We start from the raw sequence: 21299 nt of genomic DNA, 5'->3' as shown, positions 1-21299 counted from the left end.
CGCAGGTCTATAGCGGTGTGCGGTTTAGGAGATGGGCAGTGATGGAGGCCTTGGCTTTGGCTCCGTTCTGTCACATGATTGAACTCTGTCGGTGGCAACATGACACTGACACAGTTGAATGCGGTGGTTGCAGAAGATCCGGAGCTCCGTGCATGAAGTTCAGCGCTGGTGCCCTGGACCTTTGACTCTAGCGATGCCCCTGCCTTTGATGATCAACTATTGATGGGGTGAGAAACTTCTGTCCCTTCAGCTGCTGCAGAGTCACACATTCCTGTTATGATTCAGGGACCGAGGAGGATCAAAAAATGTGGAATCCCATATAGTAACAGAGTGGCTGGAACCTTAACGGATTGTAGACCTAATTCTGACACACAACTAGAAGTAGCTGTGGGACGAGCCTACGATGACCTAGTCGTCTCGACACAGCCGTAGAACTAAATATTCTCACAGATAGAGATATAAGAAAGGTAATCTGCCTCTGAGCAGTCCCCAAAGATAGATAGCCCCCCACATGTAAAGGCTACGGTGATATAGAAAAACACAATACAAAGCTAGAAAAGACAGATTCAGCAAAGATGAGGCCCAAACTATCTTTATAGGAAAGGATAGGAAGGAGTACTGTCTACAACCGTAAAAAAAACCCCTAATAAATACCAGCACTTCTGATATGGAATAATACTGAGGTCACAGAACCTCTCCCCCATTGTATCAGCACTCTGATGTTACTGGGATCCAAAAACACTAATACAGATGAGGGACTGAATTAATACCAAGCATGACAAACACAATACCTTGCAGAATCATGGAGCTAAGTATACAGACACTCCCAGCAGGGAATGATCCTATTCCACCAAGAACTCCACACAGACAAAATAGAAATCAAGCATAGTAACAAAGCAGAAATAAACAACAAGAAAGTGGAAAACAAACAGCAGAGGTATAAAGACCACTTATCTGAGAGACATTCTGGTAGTAAGCAGAGCTGGTTACAGAATGTCCTTAACACACAGGAGACCATTGAGCACCGGCAAGTAACAGGAGAAAACTACTCCGTTATATAGTCCCAGTCTGACCCTGATTTCCAGTCCTCTACAGGTGTGTGGCTTTCATTCCACACGTCAACTGCACCACCAGCACTGACCACAAGAGGGAGCCCCAAACTGGAAAACATTCACAACACACCCCCAATAATTAGGTTCCCCTGTGACCTCAAAACAAAATTTTAGGCCTGCAAAATGTATATGTAAAAAAAAAGTTGAGTAAAACTCTTATAGTTGTTGGGCTTTTTTTTTTCCTAACACTTTGCAGGTGTGATTTTTATTTTGAGTCCAAAGGGGAAACCTAATTATCATGGGATGTGTCTGCAGCTGCAGAGACCAATCATTGATCGTCAGGGGTCGGCTGCTTGTGATCCCACAACCTCTGCAGCAGAAGCCGCTGCACAATGTGGAGCATTCGGCCATGTGCACACCTTCTTCAGTATTTGGTTGCAGAAATTTCTGCACCATTTCCGCATCTCTTGGCAGGAAACCTGCAGCGGCAAAACCTGCGTTTCTGATGTGTTTTCATTTGAGCTTTTCTAGCTTTCTGGGGTGAAATACTGGAAAAACGCAGGAAGAATTGACGCTGCAGATTATTTTCTGCACCAAATCTGCCAGGACGTAACGTGTGCACGAGGCGTAAGGATTCTCACTGACTTTGTGACAAATCTGCACTCAAAAAAGTGAGAAAAATGCAGCGTGTGCACAGGGCCTATGGTGTGGATCTGGTGCAAATAAATTCCAATTGAAAAGGTGACATCTACAGATCCGCACCAAATGCTCCATATTTTCCAGAGGATTCTGCTGCAGATTTTTTTATGTAGTAGAAATTTTGCTGTGTGATCAAGGCCTTATTCACACATTGCATTTTTGTGTGTTGTTTTTTTTTCTTTTTTTTTTTTTTGTTAAAGGGAATCTGTCAGGTGATTTTCTAGTACAATATTAATGATATACTTACATAGGGCTCGGGGAGCAGCGCACATTCACTCTATTTCCATACACTTCACTAGTAACTACAGCACGCTGAGTTCTCTGGACTCACAATAAGATAACAGGAGAAGGCAGAGCAATGATAGTTACTGATCCTGAAAGGGCGGCTGAAGCCCTATACTAGGATACCATTAGTATTGTACTAGAAAATCACCTGACAGATTCCCTATAAAAGTTGCTTTTTACAGTACTGTACCAATAAAGGCTCTGAGATTTCAGAAATCCCCATGCACACACTTCGTTTTGTTTTTTCTCTGACTGAACTGGAAAACTTTGTGTTTTTGAAGCATTTTTTTTCACCCATAGAAACTGAGTAAGTGAAAAAAACAAACAAACAAAAAAACCGCAAAAAATGTCATTAGTGATGGGCGGACTCGCAAAAAAAGTTCCAAAACCCTGGTTGGGGCCCGGAATTCATCCCAGATATCTGTCCGGACGCCAGTCCCCAAATAAGTGTATAGGTACTAGAATCCATTGCTTAAAATTGTAGGTAGAAGGGATTCAGTGATTGGAGCAGGTACGTTATACTTACTGAGTCTCCACGCTGCTATCAGGGCTGCTCATTATCCTTCATACATATTCACTGTTTCCTTTGCCCTTGTTTTTTTCCTTTTCTCCCTTTTTTTCCTTTTCTCCCTTTTTTTTCCATTTCTCCCTTTTTTTCCTTTTCTCCCTTTTTTCCCCTTCTCACTTTTTTCTCCCTTCTCCCTTCCCCCTTTTTCCCCCTTTTCCCTTCCCTTTTCTCCCTTTTTCCCCCTTCTCCCTTTTTTTCTGTTTTCCCTTTCCCCTTCTCCCTTTTTTTGCCCTTCACCCTTCCCCGCTCTTTTCTCTTCCCCCCTTCTTCTTTTTTTACCTAGCTTCTCCCACACTCTCCCCCCAGACATGGAATGCTCCCATTCATCAATGTCCCCATGTGGCATTGAACCCGCTTCTAATTTCTAATGACGACTTTCAATTTCGGTTTCACAGTTGTTGCTTCTTTTCCAGGTAATTCGGCCAGCTTCCAGAATTACAACCAGACCTTATGCAGACCTACTAAATTTAGCGTGTGCAAAGCCCTACTAGAAGCTGCCCATGTCTGTTTGCACAAGAACAGAAGCTACGTTTTCTCTAGTCACCCTCCACGACAGCACACAGGAGGTTAACTCTCCATCCTATTAGGGACAGGAAACACAAAGAGGTTAAATAACCCCTCCCCACCTCCCATCTCCAGTGTTGTTTCCTGAGGTTACTGCTGTGCTCTCATGGCCGGTGATGAGAGCGCGGCGTTAGGTTACTTACCGGGCAGCTGAGGTCGGGGCAAAGTTGCTTCCTCCTCCGGCACTGCTCCCGTCTCCTTGGGACTCGGGACCGGTCTGCCCCTTCTGCGCCTCCGCGAGGTAAAGCGGGGAGACTGACTTCCATGGACCTCCGGCAGCTCCATGGCATCTCCTCCTCTCCCACACGTGGTAGCGATGGTGCGCGGAAGTGATGACATCACTTCCAGGTTCATGTGTTCCACTGTGGACCACACGCACCGTTGCTGCCTGTGCATGACGGCACTCGCTCCGGTGGAAGCCTGCCCCCCCCCCAACCAATAGAGGAGGAGGAGTCCCCCACGGCTGGATATAACCCGGACCGCATAACGGACCCAGGTATTATTATTATTTATTATTATAGCGCCATTTATTCCATGGCGCTTTACAAGTGAAAGAGGGTATACGTACAACAGGTAAGTACCATTTCCCATGAATTGAGAAATAGGTTCCCACTGGAAGAAGATTCCACCTGTTGCTGGGATATACCTAAGGTGGATATTCAGGTCTCCAGAGTGGCAAGGAAGACAACCCTCCTATTTGAAGATTCGTCTCAACTCAAAGATCTCATTGACTGTAAGATGGACAGCCTCCTTCGGAAATCCTGGGAGGCATCCGCGGTTCTTCATAAGACAGGGGTCGCCTCCCCCTTTGTGGGCCTGCTCCTTGTTCAGATGGCTGGGACAGCTGGAGGAACATCTCACCCAAGACACCCCCAAGGAAGATATCCTGGCTTCCCTGCCACGCCTCCAGAAGGCAACAGGGTTTCTGGCTGATGCTTCTACGGAGTCTGTCCGTGTAACAGCACGAAGTGGAGTCCTTTCCAATGAGGTGAGAAGACCTCTCTGGCTTAAACTTTGGAGCAGTGATGCGGCCTCCAAAGTGAAACTCTGTTCTCTACCGTTTCGAGGCGCGCATGTTTTCGGTCCAGCCCTAGAAGAGATTCTGGAGTTGGCTACGGATAAGAAGACTGTTGCCAGAAGACAGACCACATAAGAAAGTTTTTCGCCCCCCCCCCGAATCCATCTACCCACTACAGAGGGAAGGGTAAAACAAGGCCGTTGGAGTTACCAGAAAGGGGGCAGAGGAAGGAGCATTTTTCAGTCCCAAAGGTCTGAAGATCGAAGGCAGCAGGAAGACAAGCAATGACGCCATCAATATTGGAGGTCGGCTGTCAGCATTCCTAAGTCAGTGGCAGGAGGTATCATTAAACCCATGGGTCTTTAGCACCATCAAAGAGGGTCTCAAGGTGGAGTTCTCCCGTTATCCTCCTCACTGTACTCTGGTCACTTCCTGTCCCTCCCGGGGAAGTCATGCCACTCTCATGGGCTATATTCAAAACCTCCAAAAAATAGGGGTAGTATCGGTCGTACCAGAGTATGAGGCGGGGTTCGGCCATTACTCCTATCTCTTCCTGATAAAAAACCCAACGGCACCCCTCGGTTAATAACCTCAAACCCTTAAATCGCCACGTTATCTACTGGCGTTTCAAAATGGAGTATCAGTTCAACTCCCTCCCGGTCGGTCTCTCATGTGCACCTCGGGTTTTCACCAAAATAATGGGGGAGGTGGTAGCATTCCTGCGGGGTCAAAACGTTTGTATAATCCCCTACCTCGACGACTTCCTGGTAATGGCCCCTTCTGCCCAATTGCTCCTTCAACACGTGCAGGTCACACTAAAGGGTACTTTACACGCTGCGACATCGCTAGCGATAGCACCCGCCCCGTCGTATGTGCGACATTTGGTGATCGCTGCCGTTGCGAACATTATCGCTACGGCAGTGTCACACGCACATACATGTGCAGCGAAGTCGCTGCGACGCCGAACGCACCTCCCCCTTGAAGGAGGGATTGTTCGGCGGTCACGTAAAAAAGCGAATGTTTTGCACGGTCAGTGCCGTAGGTGCGTATATATGTCTATGAGAGACGGACACAGACACTGATAGAGAGAGCGAGAGAGAGACATGGACACAGACACTGATAAATATAAAATATATAAAATATATTACAGTACAGACCAAAAGTTTGGACACACCTCATTCAGAGAGTTTTCTTTATTTTCATGACTCTGAAAATTGTAGATTCACATTGAAGACATCAAAACTATGAATTAGCACATGTGAAATGAAATACTTAAGAAAAAAGTGTGACACAACTGAAAATATGTCTTATATTCTAGGTTCTTCACAGTCGCCGCCTTTTGCTTTGATTACTGCTTTGCACACTCTTGGCATTCTCTTGATGATCTTCAGGAGGTATTCACCGGAAATGGTCTTCACTTCACAGGTGTGCCCTGCCAGGATTAATAAGTGGTAGAGAAAACTCTTTGAATGAGAAGGTGTGTCCAAACCTTTGGTCTGTACTGTATATATATCACACTGAATTTACACCATTTTTGTTGGTGGAAACAATTCATTATGAAGATGATAAATATGTTGGGGTCATCAGACAGACTCAGAAAACAGGATTTATTTTTTTTGCTCCAAATGTAAAATAACTTTTAATGATAAATATTAAAATTACAAACACCCCCAAGTGAAGTTTCCAGGTGCTCATATAAGGGATCTATTCCACAAATATTAAGAGATGTCAGTATACACAATGAGGTATCCACCTATCCTTCTTTCCCTGTTCTCTCCTGTCTACCAGTGGAGACCACCCTAATGTTATTGTCGTCCCCCGCTCCACAGTGGCTTTCCCTATTCTTACCCTATAATCACCCTATGTATCAACAATAAACAAAGGAGATAGTCCTGTTGAGCTGGGGTATAGGTGTAAAAAAGGGGGGCGATGTTATAATCGTCCGTCGTTACAGAAAGTGAGTCAAGTGAGACAAAACAAATATTTGACAATTATTATTCACTTCCCATGTAGTGCGTCTGTAGGAGCCTGGGCGTCACTAAGCTAAGTCATGGGTTCATTAATGGCCACCAGAATATTATACCAATGCCTTAGGCCGGTTTCACACCTGCGTTCAGCGCAATCTGCCACTATGGAGAATAGTGCAGTCCGTTAACGCACTGCGCTATTCTCCATAGACTTGTATGGACGAAGCACTGTATTTTCACACTGCATCGGGTGGAGGGAACGCTGCATGTAGCGTTTTTTGGGTTGTTAAAATATCGCACCTTAACGGATTCTGTTAGTATCCGCCAAGGTGTGTAATGATTGTCTATGGCAGCGGATTCCGCCGCAATGCGCTAACACTGACTGTTCCCGTCACGTTCTACTGAGCATGCTCAGCATGTCCAGCAGAAACATCTAAAGTGTTTAAAATCACTCCTGGTCTCTCTCCCCCCTCTCCCCCACTCTCTCAAACTCACCGATCACGGGCGCGGCGCTGCACGGCTGTCACACTGCTCCTCTTTTGAAAATGCCGGACGCTCATTATTCCATCCAGTATTCTCTGCTTTCCCCGCTCACCGGCGCCTATGATTGGTTACAGTCAGACCCGCCCCCATGCTGTGACAGCTGTCTCACTGCAACCAATCACAGCTGCTGGTGGGCGGGTCTATATCGTGCAGTAAAATAAATAAATAATTAAGAAAAAAAATGACATACCGTCCCCCCAATTTTGATACCAGCCAAGAAAAAGCCACACGGCTGAAGGCTGGTATTCTCAGGATGGGGAGCCCCATGTTATGGGGATCCCCCCAGCCTAACAATATCAGCCAGCAGCTGCCCGGAATTGCCGCATCCATTAGATGCGACAGTCCCTGGACTCAACCCGGCTCATCCCGAATTTCCCTGGTGCGGTTGCAATCTGGGTAATAAGGAATTAAATGGCAGTTTATAAGCTGCCATTAAGTCCTAGGTTAATCATGGCAGGCATCTCCCCGAGATACCTTCCATGATTAACCTGTAAGTGAAATTAAATAAACACAAACACCCGAAAAAATCCTTTATTTGGAATAAAAGACAAAAAAAACACCCTCTTTCCCCACTTTATTAATCCCCAAATACCCCTCCAGGTCCGGCGTAATCCACACGAGGTCCCGCGACTCTTTCAGCTCTGCTACATGAAGCTGACAGGAGCAGCAGTAGAACACGACCGCTTTCTATCAGCTCCACACAGCAAATGAAGTGAGCTGCGCGATCAGCTGTGCCCTCATTCAGGTGACCCGTGGACACAGCTCTCGGGTGGAGGACTGCAGCTGTGGACGCGGGTCACCTGAGTGACGGCACAGCTGATCGCGCGACTCACTGCAGTCACTCAGGGGATTTGCGGTCACCTCGCTCTCTCTTCTCCCGATCGCAAATCTCCTTTTCCCGGTGAAACATTAAAAAAAAAAACAACGCAAATCATTCTTTTAAAGGAATCCGTTACCTTTATTAGCACACTATTTGCAACGCATCCATCACATGCGTCACACAATGCACTGTGACAGATGCCTCACAACGCAAGTGTGAAACCGGCCTTAGTGATCCTTAAAGGATATACAATGCCTTGAGAGCTGTAAGGCACTAACATACAGGAAATCTTTCAGAGAGACCATTTTTAGTTCCAAGACAGTGTATAGGTGAATCGCAGTCACACGGATGGAATATGGCCCATCATTCAGAGCTTCCGGTAGCATAGGGCCGAAAGACCATCCAGTAATGAGTCTATATCTTATCCTACCAATTTCTCCATAAAGACTGAAATACAGAAGGACGTCCGGGGATATCACCCCAATGAACCAGCCGCATCCATTGATATCAGGGATGCTGGTATCCCTTGTTGTAGTTTGTCCTTCCAAAAACCATCTTATTTCAAATATAGCCGCCTCGACGCGTTTCTCCCTCAGGAAGCTTCCAAGTGTTTTTCAATGGAGCCCAAAAATATTAATATCCATAGATATGCAAATATGGTCGCTCTGGGTCTCTGTCGTGAGTCCTCCCAGAATGACGCACCCCTCTGCCAGGATTAATGTTTGTTGTTTTTTTTTTTCCTATTTTTCACATTTTATTCCCTTTTTTTAAGTAATACAGTTCTACAATTACAATCTACAATCTACAGAGAGACCGACATTGCAACCAAAATGCACAAAAGAAGTGACATGTTGCTTTTTAGAACGCAGCGTCTTGGCAGCAGCCGAAACTCTGCATTCTAAAACGCAACGTGCGCATGGATTATGCACAGTCTTCATAGATTGTGCTGGGGATGCAGGACGCATGCAGTTGCGCTGCAGTTAAATACACAGCGTAACTGCATGCAAATACGCAACGTGGGCACAGAGCCTTAATCTGGAGGATAGTTTTTATCCTCACTGGTCTTTCTAAATCTGCCTTAAGAAAATGTCCTATATTTATAGAGCTGTAGATGAGAGTATTTGGCATTCATATATTTCTTAATTGCAATAACTGAGGCTCTGAGGTTTCTGGGTTTGCATCACCCAAAAAAAATCCAGCTGGGCAAAGTATCACTTCCCTCCAAAAGGAGGAAAACAAATCTGATCCTACACACCATGTCCCTAAAATATCCAGCATAGCTAATTGCAAAAGGGACCAGGTTTTTCCTCCTCTTGCAGGAGGTGATACTTTGTCCTTAATGCAATTAGCCTGGATGGAATTGTTTTGGGGAAGCAATGAGGTACATTTTTTCACTCAAGTTATCGTTGGATACTTTTTGCACAGGAGCAAATCGTGAGGGAAAAAAGCTGAAGCCTCTACCTCAAGGGGCTGTCAAAACAATTGTTTTCACCGCCAGGGGCAGAAGAAATTGGTGGTGGTGGACGAAGCGGAGATGATGGTGGGGTGAGGCGATCATTATAGTGGAGGAGGCAATACTGTTTTGGACCGTTTTTAGAAAAAAATGGCTTAAGTTTGAATAGCTCTGTTCCCCTTCATCTGGAGGATAGTTTTTTTCCTTCACTGCTTTCTCTAAGGCCTCTTTCACATGTACGTGCCTCCGGTACGTGTATGGTCCGTTTCCTCACGTACCGGAGACACGTACACACACGTAGACCTTCCTATAGTATCGAACACATGTATGTATTTTCGCACAGAACGTGTGTCTGTTCCGTACATATGTGTCCGTTTATTTCTCATGCCGACATGTCCGTTTTATCTCCGGCATCACGGGTGTCACACGGAACGCAATCGGGTCACAGGTAACACACACGGACCACACGGAAGTGTTCCGCGTGACACCCACTGGAGAAAAGACATGTGTCTGCGAAAAAAAACCCCAAAACATTACTCACCTTCTCCTGCCCTCCTGTCTCTGCCGCTGCTGTCACTTGTTGCCGACCGCCGCTCATTATGCTCATTGAATATTCACTTCACTGCGTCTGGAAGCAGCAGCAGAGGGGAGTCGGCAGGACCGGAGACCGAAGATCCGCACCACGGACAGCGACGCCAGGAACAGGTGAGTAGAAAGTTCCCGTTCTCCGTGTGTTATCATGGATAACACACGGAGAACACACGTGTGCCATAAACACGGCACACGGAGGGGAAAACGCACCTTTGATAAAGAAGCCTAAAGCTGCCTTTAGCAAATGACCTTTCTTTATAGAGCTCTAATTGAGCATATTGGCATTTATATATTTCTCATTTGCAATAACTGAGGCTCTGATCCTGTTGGAACAGGCACGGGTAGCTTCTATTAGAGCTTTGCTCATGTCTGGTTGTGCTTCTGGAAGCTGGCCTCATTATCTACCAAAGAAACAATAAGGGGTACTTTGCACGCTGCGACATCGCAAGCCGATGGTAGCGATGCCGAGGGCGATAGTCCCCGCCCCCGTCGCAGCTGCGATATCTTGTGATCACTGCCGTAGCGAACATTATCGCTATGGCAGCTTCACATGCACTCACCTGCCCTGCGACGTCGCTCTGGCCGGCGACCCGCCTCCTTCCTAAGGGGGCGGGTCGTGCGGCGTCACAGCGACGTCAAACGGCAGGCGGCCAATAGAAGCGGAGGGGCGGAGATGAGCGGGACGTAAACATCCCTCCCACCTCCGTCCTTCTGCATAGCCGGCGTGAACCGCGGTGACGCAGGTAAGCTGATGTTCCTCGCTCCTGCGGCTTCTCACACAGCGATGTGTGCTGCCACAGGGGAATGAGGAACAACATCGTACCGTCGCTGCAGCGCAATTATGAAAATGTCGGACACTACACCGATGATACGATTACGACGCTTTTCCGCTCGTTAAACGTATCATAAACATTCGATATCGACTGCGACGCCGGATGTGCGTCACTTTCGATTTGACCCCACCGACATCGCAGCAGCGATGTTGTAGTGTGCAAAGTAACCCTAACTGTGAAACCTAATTTGAAAGTAATGGGTGAGGGAGAGAACATAAGAAGGAAGGAACGAGAGAGACTTGTGTGTCCGTGCTGGTCCATGATAAACCTGGAACAGGTCAACCCCTATTCATAACGACCAATTAAGTAAAGATAAAGGGATCCTGTCCTCAGAGATAATGCTATTAACTTGCAGAGATGTGGTTAATCTGCATTTATTACCTGCCCAGTGTCTGCAAAAACGCAACTGGGCGAAAATGAACTTTATTCTCTTTGGCAACATTTGGTGTGTTAGACCGCAGTAGACCATTTTCTTTGTCTATTCTATCTAAATGTGGAAATTCCTTTTTATGTTGTAGAAAAAAAAATCACATTCAGTCTATTTCATCTTTATAGGAAATCCTTGTGAGAATAACAGTTTGTCACTAAATTGTAAAAAAGAAGATATCAGGAATCCCTCTAATGGAGAAAACCTCATTACCCTTCATTTACATCCTGGACTTCATGATACTTCACTATCATATAACCCCCTTACTCATGAGGAACCCTCTCCTGAGCAATCTCAGATTAATACCACAATTCCAGATGACAAAGAGGAGCCAAGATTTCAGTGTGACAAGCAACTTACTAAAAGCTCAAATTTTGTAACACAAACAAAGCACAAAGAGAAGCCATACTCCTGTTCAGAATGTGGTAAATGCTTTATAAATAATTCAGAATTTGCTAGACATGAGAGAATTCACACAGGACAAAAGCCGTTTTTGTGTTCACCATGTGGCAAATCCTTCACAGATAAAGGGACTCTTGCTAGACATCAGAGAATTCATACAGGATTGAAGCCGTATTCATGTTCAGAATGTGGGAAATGTTTTAAAAAGAAATCACGTCTTAATAAACATCAGAGAATTCACACAGGGGAGAAATTATTTTCATGTTTGCAATGTGGAAAGGGCTTTCAAAATAAATATTATATTCTTACACATCAGAGAATTCACACAGGAGAGAAGCCGTATTCATGTTCAGAATGTGAGAAATGCTTTACAAATAAACCAAGTCTTGTGGCACACGAGCAAAGTCACACTGGAGAGAGGCCGTATTCATGTTCAGAATGTGGGAAATCTTTTATACATAAAACAAGTCTTGTGACACATGAGAGAATTCACACAGGAGAGAAGCCGTATTCATGTTCAGAATGTGGGAAATCTTTTATACAGAAATCAAGTCTTGTGACACACGAGCAAAGTCACATTGAAGAGAAGCCATATTCATGTTCAGAATGTGGGAAATCTTTTACAACTAAATTAGGACTTGAGAGACACGAGCGAAGTCACACAGGAGAGAGGCCATATTCATGTTCACACTGTGAGAAATGTTTTACAGATAAATCGGTTCTTGTGTCACACGAGCGAAGTCACACAGGAGAGAGGCCATATTCATGTTCAGAATGTGGGAAATCTTTTACAAGTAAGTCAGGTCTTGTGAAACATGAGCGAAGTCACACAGGAGAGAGTCCGTATTCATGTTCAGAATGTGGGAAATCTTTTATACAGAAATCAAATCTTGTGGAACATAAGCGAATTCACACAGGAGAGAGGCCGTATTCATGTTCAGAATGTGGGAAATCTTTTACAACTAAATCAGGTCTTGAGATACACGAGCGAAGTCACACAGGAGAGAGGCCGTATTCATGTTCAGAATGTGGGAAATCTTTTATATATAAACCAAGTCTTGTGATACACGAGCGAAGTCACACAGGAGAGAGGCCGTATTCATGTTCAGAATGTGGGAATTCTTTTACAAGTAAATCATGTCTTGTGATACACAAGCGAATTCACACAGGAGAGAAGCCGTATTCATGTTCAGAATGTGAAAAAGGCTTTACAGATCAATCAAATTTTGTGAGACATATGAAAAGTCACAAAAGAGAGAAGCCATAGCCATATTTACAATGGGGGAAATCTTTTATACATGAATCCCGTCTTGTTAGACATGAGAAAAGACATACAGTAAAAAAAAAATGTAATTATGTTTTGTAGATTTTAATAAACCGTGCTAAGCTTAAATGAGTACACCCCCTTTGATAGGTGAGATTTTAATAAATATCTCAACGCAAACAATTTCAACAATGTTTACAACACAAAACATTTTTTCACTAATAACTTGAAAATAATGTTAATAATATAACTAATTACAGAATCTTCAGTTTTGCTTAAATTAATTAATGCAAAAAAAAAAATACATCCCACATTAAAACTACTACATGTACTATTTTGGATGGCCTCCATGATTTTTAAGGACCGCACTAAGTCTTCTATGTCTGGAATGAACGAGTTGGCAACATTACAACTTCCATCTTTTTTCCCTTCAAGAACGAGCTCTTTTAGAGCCTGGATGCCGGATGGAGAGTGAAGCGCAACTTGTCTCTTCACAATTTCCCCATAGGTGTTTGGGATCAGATCAAGAGACTGTTAGAAATATCAAGAGTTAAAAGTTGTAACAAAATGTATTTTGAATGTTTATGCTTAGAACTTAGGATAGAGATGGCTACGGGTTGAACTAGATGGACTTAGAGTCTCCCTTCAACCTTAAAAACTATGATACTATGATACTATGATGAGCAAGAATGTAAATTACGTCCTTGAATTTGTAGAATGTATGATATCTGCAGACCTGTGCCTTAGGTAAACCAAGAAAACTGGCCAGATCAAATTAGCAATGGCTAGCCCTTCATCAGCCTATACACCACACTGGGTTTAAAGCCGAAATAAATACTTTTTCTTTTAAATAATTCTAAATAATTTTGAGTGGTTCAAAACGTCGGGTCGGAGTGTAGGCGCTCTGGTCCGTTATGTGTTAGCTGTTGCCGGATTACCGGTCGAGCCTAACTGTATTTTTTGTAATTGTCTTTGATTGTGAAATATACAAACGAATATTCTGATTGTTGAAAGAATAGAGGATTGGGTTTGGGGGGGGGGGGGATTGTTTTGCATACCTGCGTGTATGTGGAATTTATTTGTTATATCAAATTAAAAGTTTAATAAAAATTATTTGATTAAAAAAAATTTGTTTATTGAAAAGTTTTAAAAATAAGTCAAATAATTTACAAAAATGAACGGGGATATGCGTAGAACATTCCTCCTCATTATATCATCCGTATAAGCACGTGTTTACATCAGGAAAAACAATTCAATGTCCACCATACAAAAATCAAAAGATGTTAAAAAAAAAAAAAAAAATTGTTTTTTTTCAGAATATAAAGTGCATACACAGGACAATAGAAGTCACAATTTGTGCAAAAAAACCAAACATTTTTTATGAGAAAATAAATACAGACGGTTGATCCAAATATTCCTGTATACAGGTTGGGGTGAAAAATATCACAACACTGATAATTCAAATATTATTGCACCACATGTGCAAATGCGTCAGGAAACAGATGCCCACAAAATGCTGTCAAAAGATTATCTACCTAAAGAGATACAATTCTCAGGTGTAACCACTAGAGGTCCCTGTTGTGAAAAAGAAGGAAAAAAGGGGTCTGAACTAGTGCAAATGTATCCTAATAAATAGGAAAAATTATTGCCCCAACCCAACATGGAAATCATATGCTATAGAAAGCCAAATAATGTGTCTCTGCTATTTCATCTTTCTTCTCTGCGCGATTCCTAAAGCTTAACATGGACAAAACAGAATTCATTGTCTTTCCTCCTCATTCAACTCCTTCACCAAGCCTATCCATCAAAGTTGATGGCTGCTCACTCTCCCCAGTCTCACAAGCTCGTTGCCTTGGAGTAACCCTCGACTCTGCTCTATCCTTAAAGCCACACATCAAAGCCCTCTTCACCTCATGCCGACTACAACTCAAAAATATCTCCCGGATCCGTGCATTACTTAACCAAGAATCAGCAAAAACATTACTACATGCCCTCATCATCTTCCACCTCCTGCTCTCTGGCCTCCCTTCCAACACTCTTGCACCCCTCCAATCTATCCTGAACTTTGCAGGCCACTTAATCCACCTCTCCCCTCGCTATTCCCCATCCTCACCACTCTGCCAATCCCTTCACTGGCTTCCCATCCCCCAACGACTTCAGTTCAAAACATTAACCATGACATACAAAGCCATCCACAACCTGTCTCCTCCTTACATCTGTGACCTAGTCTCCTGGTACCTACCTGAAGGGAACCTCAGATCCTCAAAAGATATCCTTCTTTACTCCTCTCTTATCTCCTCTTCCCACAATCACATACAAGATTTCTCCCATGCCTCCCCCATACTCTGGAACGCTGTAACTCAGCATATCAGACTCTCCCCTACCGTGGAAAGCTTCAAGAAGAACCTCAAGACCCATCTCTTCCAACAAGCCTACAACCTACAATAACCCTCAGTCCAGTACTGCACTGCACAACCAGCTCTGTCCTCACCTATTGTACCCTAACCTCTCCTCCTGTAGACTGTGAGCCCTCGCGGGCAGGGTCCTCTCTCCTCCTATACCAGTCTGTTTTGTACTGTTAATGATTGTTATACTAGTTTTTATGTATAGCCTTATTCACTTGTAAAGTGCCATGGAATTAATGGCGCTATAATAATAAATAATAATAATAATAATAAATAATAATAATGATAAATATATTGCACAGAACCTATAGTATTGCACAAAGGAACAAGGATAATAAATGCTGCCAATTTTCTGGGATAAATAAAGCAACAATCTCTATTGCTTAAGCCCTTCAGCCCCTGGGCGGTTTCCGTTTTTCCGTTGTTTTTTTGCTCCCCTTCTTCCGAGCCATAACGTTTTTATTTTTCCGTCAATTTTGCCATATAAGGGCTTGTTTTTTTCCGGGACGAGTTGTACTTTTAAATGAAACCATAAGTTTTACCATGTAGTGTACTGGGAAACAGCAAAAAAATTCCAAGTGTGGAAAAACTGCAAAAAAACTGATCGCACAATAGTTTTTGGGGTATTTTATTCACCGTGTTCTCTATATGGTAAAACTGATGTGTTGTTGTGATGCCTGAGGTCGGTGCGAGTTTGTAGACACCAAATATGTATTGGTTTACTTGTATCTAAGGGGTTAAAAAAAATTTCACATGCTTGTCCAATAAAAGTGGCATACGTTTTGTGCCATTTTCCGAAACCCGTAGCGTTCTCATTTTTTGGGATCTATGGCTCAGTGATGGCTTATTTTTTCATCTCGAGCTGACTTTTTAATGGTACCATTTTTGCGCAGATGCTACGTTTTGATCGCCTGTTATTGCATTTTGCACAAAATTTGTGCCTCAAGAAATAATTTCTCTAACGACTTGGTCATTCAAACCAGAACCCAACAGTCCTTCACCTCCCCGGGTCAAAGCTGAAACAGTGCATGGGGCTTCTGAAAAGAAAGTCCTCCAGCTGGATTGCTGTAGAGAGAGGCCGGCCTCACTGGATGGAAGGAAAGGTGACGGGTTCTAGAAGAGAGGACGGTTTCATCACAAGCAAGTTATGACCATGAGATATTTGTTTTCTAAACAATTGCAAATACGAGCAGTTTAGAAATCTGGAGAGAAACGGAGATAATTAAACATCTTAGGCTGGTTTCACATCAGCATTTGTTTGCCGGTCGGCAAAAATACGCAAAACGCATATGACCGAATCCTGTGGATTGCATGTGCAACGCATGCAACCGCAATTGTTATTTTACCAGATCCTCCTTATTGGCCGGCACTAGAGTCAGCTGACTCCTGATCTCACAGCCCGCACACACTGCGATTGATACAGGTTAACAGCAGTCTCTGCCTACTTTCGATCACCAGTGACCATTTGCGGGCTGTGTGGTTTGGAGTTCAGCTGAGTTCATATCAGCTGACTCCAGTGTCGGTCGATTACTTGTTCTGTGTCCCGCTGCATCCATTGCAGCGTGTGCGGGCTGTGAGGTCAGCTGAGTTCAGATCAGCTGACTCCAGTGCTGGCCGAACTCCGCTGAATTCCACAGCCCGCACACGCTGCGATTGATGCAGGGGGACACAGAACAAGTAATCAGCCGACAGTGGAGTCAGCTGATCTGATTACTTGTTCTGCTGGCTATGTGGTCAGGAGTAGGGATGAGTAAGCAGTAAAATGCTCGGACGAAGCCCATGTCTATTTGTTTTTTTAATTCATTAAAAAAAAACAAAAAAAAACACCTAACCCTAGGGTTAGGGGTAAAAAAATAAGTGTGGGCTCCTGTTGCATTTTCTATTGCTAAGGGTAACCCAAGCAGCTACTGGCTGCTAACCCCCACTGCATGGTGTTACCTTCACTGGCAATGGAAAATCCAGGGAAGCCTTTTGTTTTGTTTTTGTTTTGCCCAAAAAACAAAAATAAAAAAAGGAGTGTGGGCTTCGCCATATTTTTTGTGTGCTAGCCAGGTACAGCAAGCAGGAACGGGCTGCCCTCAACCCCCAGCTGCCTATTTGTACCCAGCTGGGAACCAAAAATATAGGGAAGCCCTTTTTTAACATTTCATAAATTTCATGAAATAAAAAAAAAAAAAAAAGATGTGGGCTTCGCCAAATTTTTTTTATCCAGCCAGGTACAACTAGGCAGCTGGGGATTTGAATCCGCAGAACAGGGTAGCCCAAGCTTTCTGCCCCCCCCCCCCGCTGCGAATTGCAGTCTGCAGCCACCCCAGAAAATGACGCTTTCATAGAAGCGTCATCATCTGGCGCTGTACCCAACTCTTCCAGCGGCCCTGGTGCCGGGTAGCACGCTGGAGAATAAGGGTTTAATACCAGCTTTGTTTTACCAGCTGATATAAAGCCCAAGATTATTAATGTCAGGCCAAGTTTGACCCTGCCATTAAGAATCTCCAATAAAGGGTTAAAAAAAGACACCACACAGAGAAAAAATATTTTATTAGAAATAAATACACAGACACACTCAGGGACTGCATCTTTATTGCTCCCTCTCACCCCTCAACGATCCTGGTCTTCTTTCTTCTGTCTTCTTTCTTCAACTAATGCAGCTGCACTAGAAAGCACGTGGGAGGAACTACTTTCTGGGCATGCTCAGTACTGAAAACAGGATCCTGCCTACCAGAATGCGGTGACTTCCAGTAGAGCATGATCCGGCTCATTGAAAAGCATTGCAGGTACCGCCGCAATATGAAGGATCCGATGAGATACAGTATTTTACCTCAGACAAAATACTGCATCTCACTGGATCCAGTGTGTGCCGCACGCAACCGCAAGTGAACGCATATTGCCGCGATTCCATTGGAAATGCAATGAAATGACAACGCATTTGTAAAGGATCCAGTCATGCATTTTGTGGGTTTTTTTACCGACGCTGCAGCGATAGTCCCCGCCCCCGTCGCGATATCTTGTGATTGCTGCCGTATCGAACATTATCGCTACGGCAGCTTCACATGCACTCACCTGCCCTGCGACGTCGCTCTGACCGGCGAACCATCTCCTTACTAAGGGGGCGGGTCGTGCGACGTCACACGGCAGGCGGCCAATAGAAGCGGAGGGGCGGAGATGAGCGGGACGTAAACATCCCGCCCACCTCCTTACTTACACATAGCCGGCGTGAGCCGCGGTGACGCAGGTAGGAGATGTTCCTCGCTCCTGCAGCTTCACACACAGCGATGTGTGCTGCCGCAGGGGAACGAGGAACAACATCGTACCTGTCGCTGCACCGGCATTATGAAAATGTCGGACACTACACCGATGATACGATAACGACGCTTTTGCGCTCGTTAATCGTATCATAAAAGATTTGCACACTATGATATCGACAGTGACGCCGGATGTGCGTCACTTTCGATTTGACCCCAACGACATCGCACCTGCGATATCGTAGTGTGCAAAGTACCCCTTATTGTCAGGCTGACAGATTGCATGTCCTTGCTGCTGCACGCTGGATCTGACAGCCAACTGTACATGGCAGCTCCAGAGGTCATCATGTGACCTCCAGCTGCAATGACAATTTTGTCATGAGGGAGCTGGAGGGGTAAGAGAAGGAGCACACTGCTTTTTATTATTATTATTTATTATTATAACGCCATTTATTCCATGGCGCTTTACATGGGAAAGGGGTATACATAATAGGGACAAGTACAATAATCATAAACCATACAAGGCACAGACTGGTACAGGAGCATACAGGTCCCTGTCCGCGAGGGCTCACAGTCTACGAGGGATAGGTGAGGATACAGTAGGTTAGGGTAGAGCTGGTTGTGCGGCGTTATATCAGACTGAGGGTTACGGCAGGTTGTAGGCTTGTCGGAAGAGGTGGTGTCAAGGGAGGAATTTGCGTTGAAGACTGCTAATGGAGTCTTCATTTGGGATATCCAGAGACGATGCCGTATTAGCTGTATATCAGTGCCAATATATATATATCAATGTATATAAGACAAAGAACACAGACATGCTCTCTTTTCAGCCAGCGTCACCAACTGAACTAGTTTAATAAGATAGATCCAATTATACTGTAAGCATGAATAACCTTGAAGTTAAAAAGGAGTGCCATTTTCTCCCAACATTTGTACAATACATCTGTTCATTAAAACATTCTTTCTGTGTGGACACTACTGATAAGATAATATAGCTTCACATTTTGGCTTCATTATCTTTGGTTAACTCCTTCATGACTATACAACTTTGAATTATACTTTAGGTCTGTGCAATTGCTACATAGACAGACAGATAATTTTGCATCTACATCTACATTTTGATTAGTTATATACACAGATATTCTTATTACGTTTAAACAAACATACTACAGCTCAGGTGACCTCCACAGTCCCCCCCTTAATAAAATATCTGTGAATATTATTAACCTTAAATTTAAAAATGTTCCCCAGTTAGATATATTTTATTATTTGGGACTTTAATTATATCCATATCTATATATGTGGGCTTTCTATGGGATTGTTGTTTAATTTAACACTATAGGCTTTAGCTCCCCCCCTTAAATACTTATTTTTATTTATTAAACATAACTCTATGATCTATAGGGGCTATTAGAATTGGCGTTATTACTCTCATTAGGGCACATTATCCTGATTAAGAAAAATTGAATCTAAACCTTATTTAAAAATTAGCACATAATTAAAAAACAAAAAAAAACAAAAGGACATTTGGAAATTGTCCCTGGTTCTTCTTTCCGGATATGAAACAAAAACAAGGATGCTTAGTCAGTGCTAGTCCACTTATGGCCACTTTGTGAACCTGGATAATCTGCACTTGATAAAAAAACCCCAAAACAAAACATGATGAGGCTTCATGTGAACAGTTTGTGGCACAGACTTGGAAAAACCTTCTGGGATAATGGGTTGAATAGGGGCCGCTTTCTGCTTCGATTGTGTCGGGTCCATTGGTTTCTGAGATGTGACGTCAACTCGCGTGTCATTACCAGTGCTCAGCAGACTAGGCCGGGGAGACACCAGCCTGATGGGATAGGCTCTTCCAAAACTTTTCCCGAGATGAGAGAATCCATAACTAGTATTTTATATTAAGGAAAATCACTGAATATATTCATATGAGTTAGTAGGAGACAAAAACATTTGTAAATGGTTAGATTACATTAACCAAACCACATTTTTGGGTCTATGAAATGGCTGAATTAAGTATTTTAGGTTACTCAATTCGTACCCTCAACAGTCCCCCCTTGACTTACTTCTGCCATTTCCAAATACTAAGGGTACTGTGTTCCCTTAGGAAAAGAGGAAGAAAGATCTGTTGGGAAATCCTGCCTGACTGAACGTTGAGGCATGGGTGGAGAGGGGAATGGGATTTCTTAGTAGTAGAGAGGAGAGGTCGGCAAGTAGCGGGGGGGACAGGTGGATTAGCCGGGCAGCATAGTGTAGAATAGATTACATTACCTTCTATGTGCCGCGATTGCTATTGATCACGACACCTAGGAGATCGCAAAGGAATAACATTATAAGCCCCCTGATCCAGTCACTATTCATGTTGGGATAATGCTTACCGAATATTGAGGACTATTCCAGTGTTCATCACGGCAAGAGAAATGCTCGGGTTCCCCAGTGACTTGCTTTAAGTTCGCTATTCGTGATGAGTACAGGAATAATACTTTGGGATTCGTTACGAATAATCTGAATACAAATACTCACTATTCACCCATCACTATTAATAATATAACATTCATTACAAAATCTCCAGTTTTACTCAGATTAGTTGATGCAATAATGAGTACACCCCACATCAAAGCTGCTACATCTCGTGCTTTGTATGGCCTCCATGGTTTTGTAAGTTGGCGCCCTTTCTTCTCGGCCTGGAGTGAACACGTTGGTGACAAATTCCATCTAGAATTTCCCTTCTTCAAAAACAATCTGTTTTAAAAGCAAAGTGTCAGGTCCCCCACGCCCCCGGACCACCAGCAGCTGTGTGCACCTATCTACATTCCCTGCCTTACACTCCCTTTATTACATTGCACATAAACAGATCTTTAGTATTTCTAAACTCCAGTTACGATATCAAATTACCCCCTAGACAAGTCGATGGGGAGTTATTTCCTCAGAGTATTCAGCCCACCGAGCATGTTATCACGCCCTTGTGGATGTGATAACGCCTTAGAAATAGTGATGGGCAGAATTGCGCAGATACCCGGGATTCATGGATCCAACCAGATTCGGGCCCGGAATTGATCCCGGCCGGACCCCATATACGTTTATGGGGACCAGAATCCGCAGCTTTAACCCCTTCACCCCCGGCCACTAAAACACCCTAATGACCGGGCCATTTTTTGCAATTCTGACC

The 21299-nt window shown here is 43.9% G+C and overlaps 1 protein-coding gene across 1 annotated transcript in view; it reads left to right on the top strand.

Annotated features, from left to right (window-relative positions):
- The window catches only part of LOC142263653 (uncharacterized), a 152375-nt gene that overhangs the window by 39910 nt on the left and 91166 nt on the right, over positions 1-21299 (top strand). Inside the window, 1 exon segment of the mRNA XM_075332241.1 lies at positions 10949-12571. Coding sequence (XP_075188356.1) covers positions 10949-12571 — 1623 coding nt within the window.

This window comes from Anomaloglossus baeobatrachus, chromosome 1, assembly GCF_048569485.1.
Source record: "Anomaloglossus baeobatrachus isolate aAnoBae1 chromosome 1, aAnoBae1.hap1, whole genome shotgun sequence".
Taxonomy (NCBI): Eukaryota; Metazoa; Chordata; class Amphibia; order Anura; family Aromobatidae; genus Anomaloglossus; species Anomaloglossus baeobatrachus.
The sequence above is the reverse complement of the archived record's forward strand: the minus strand, read 5'-3'. Positions and strand labels throughout refer to the sequence as shown.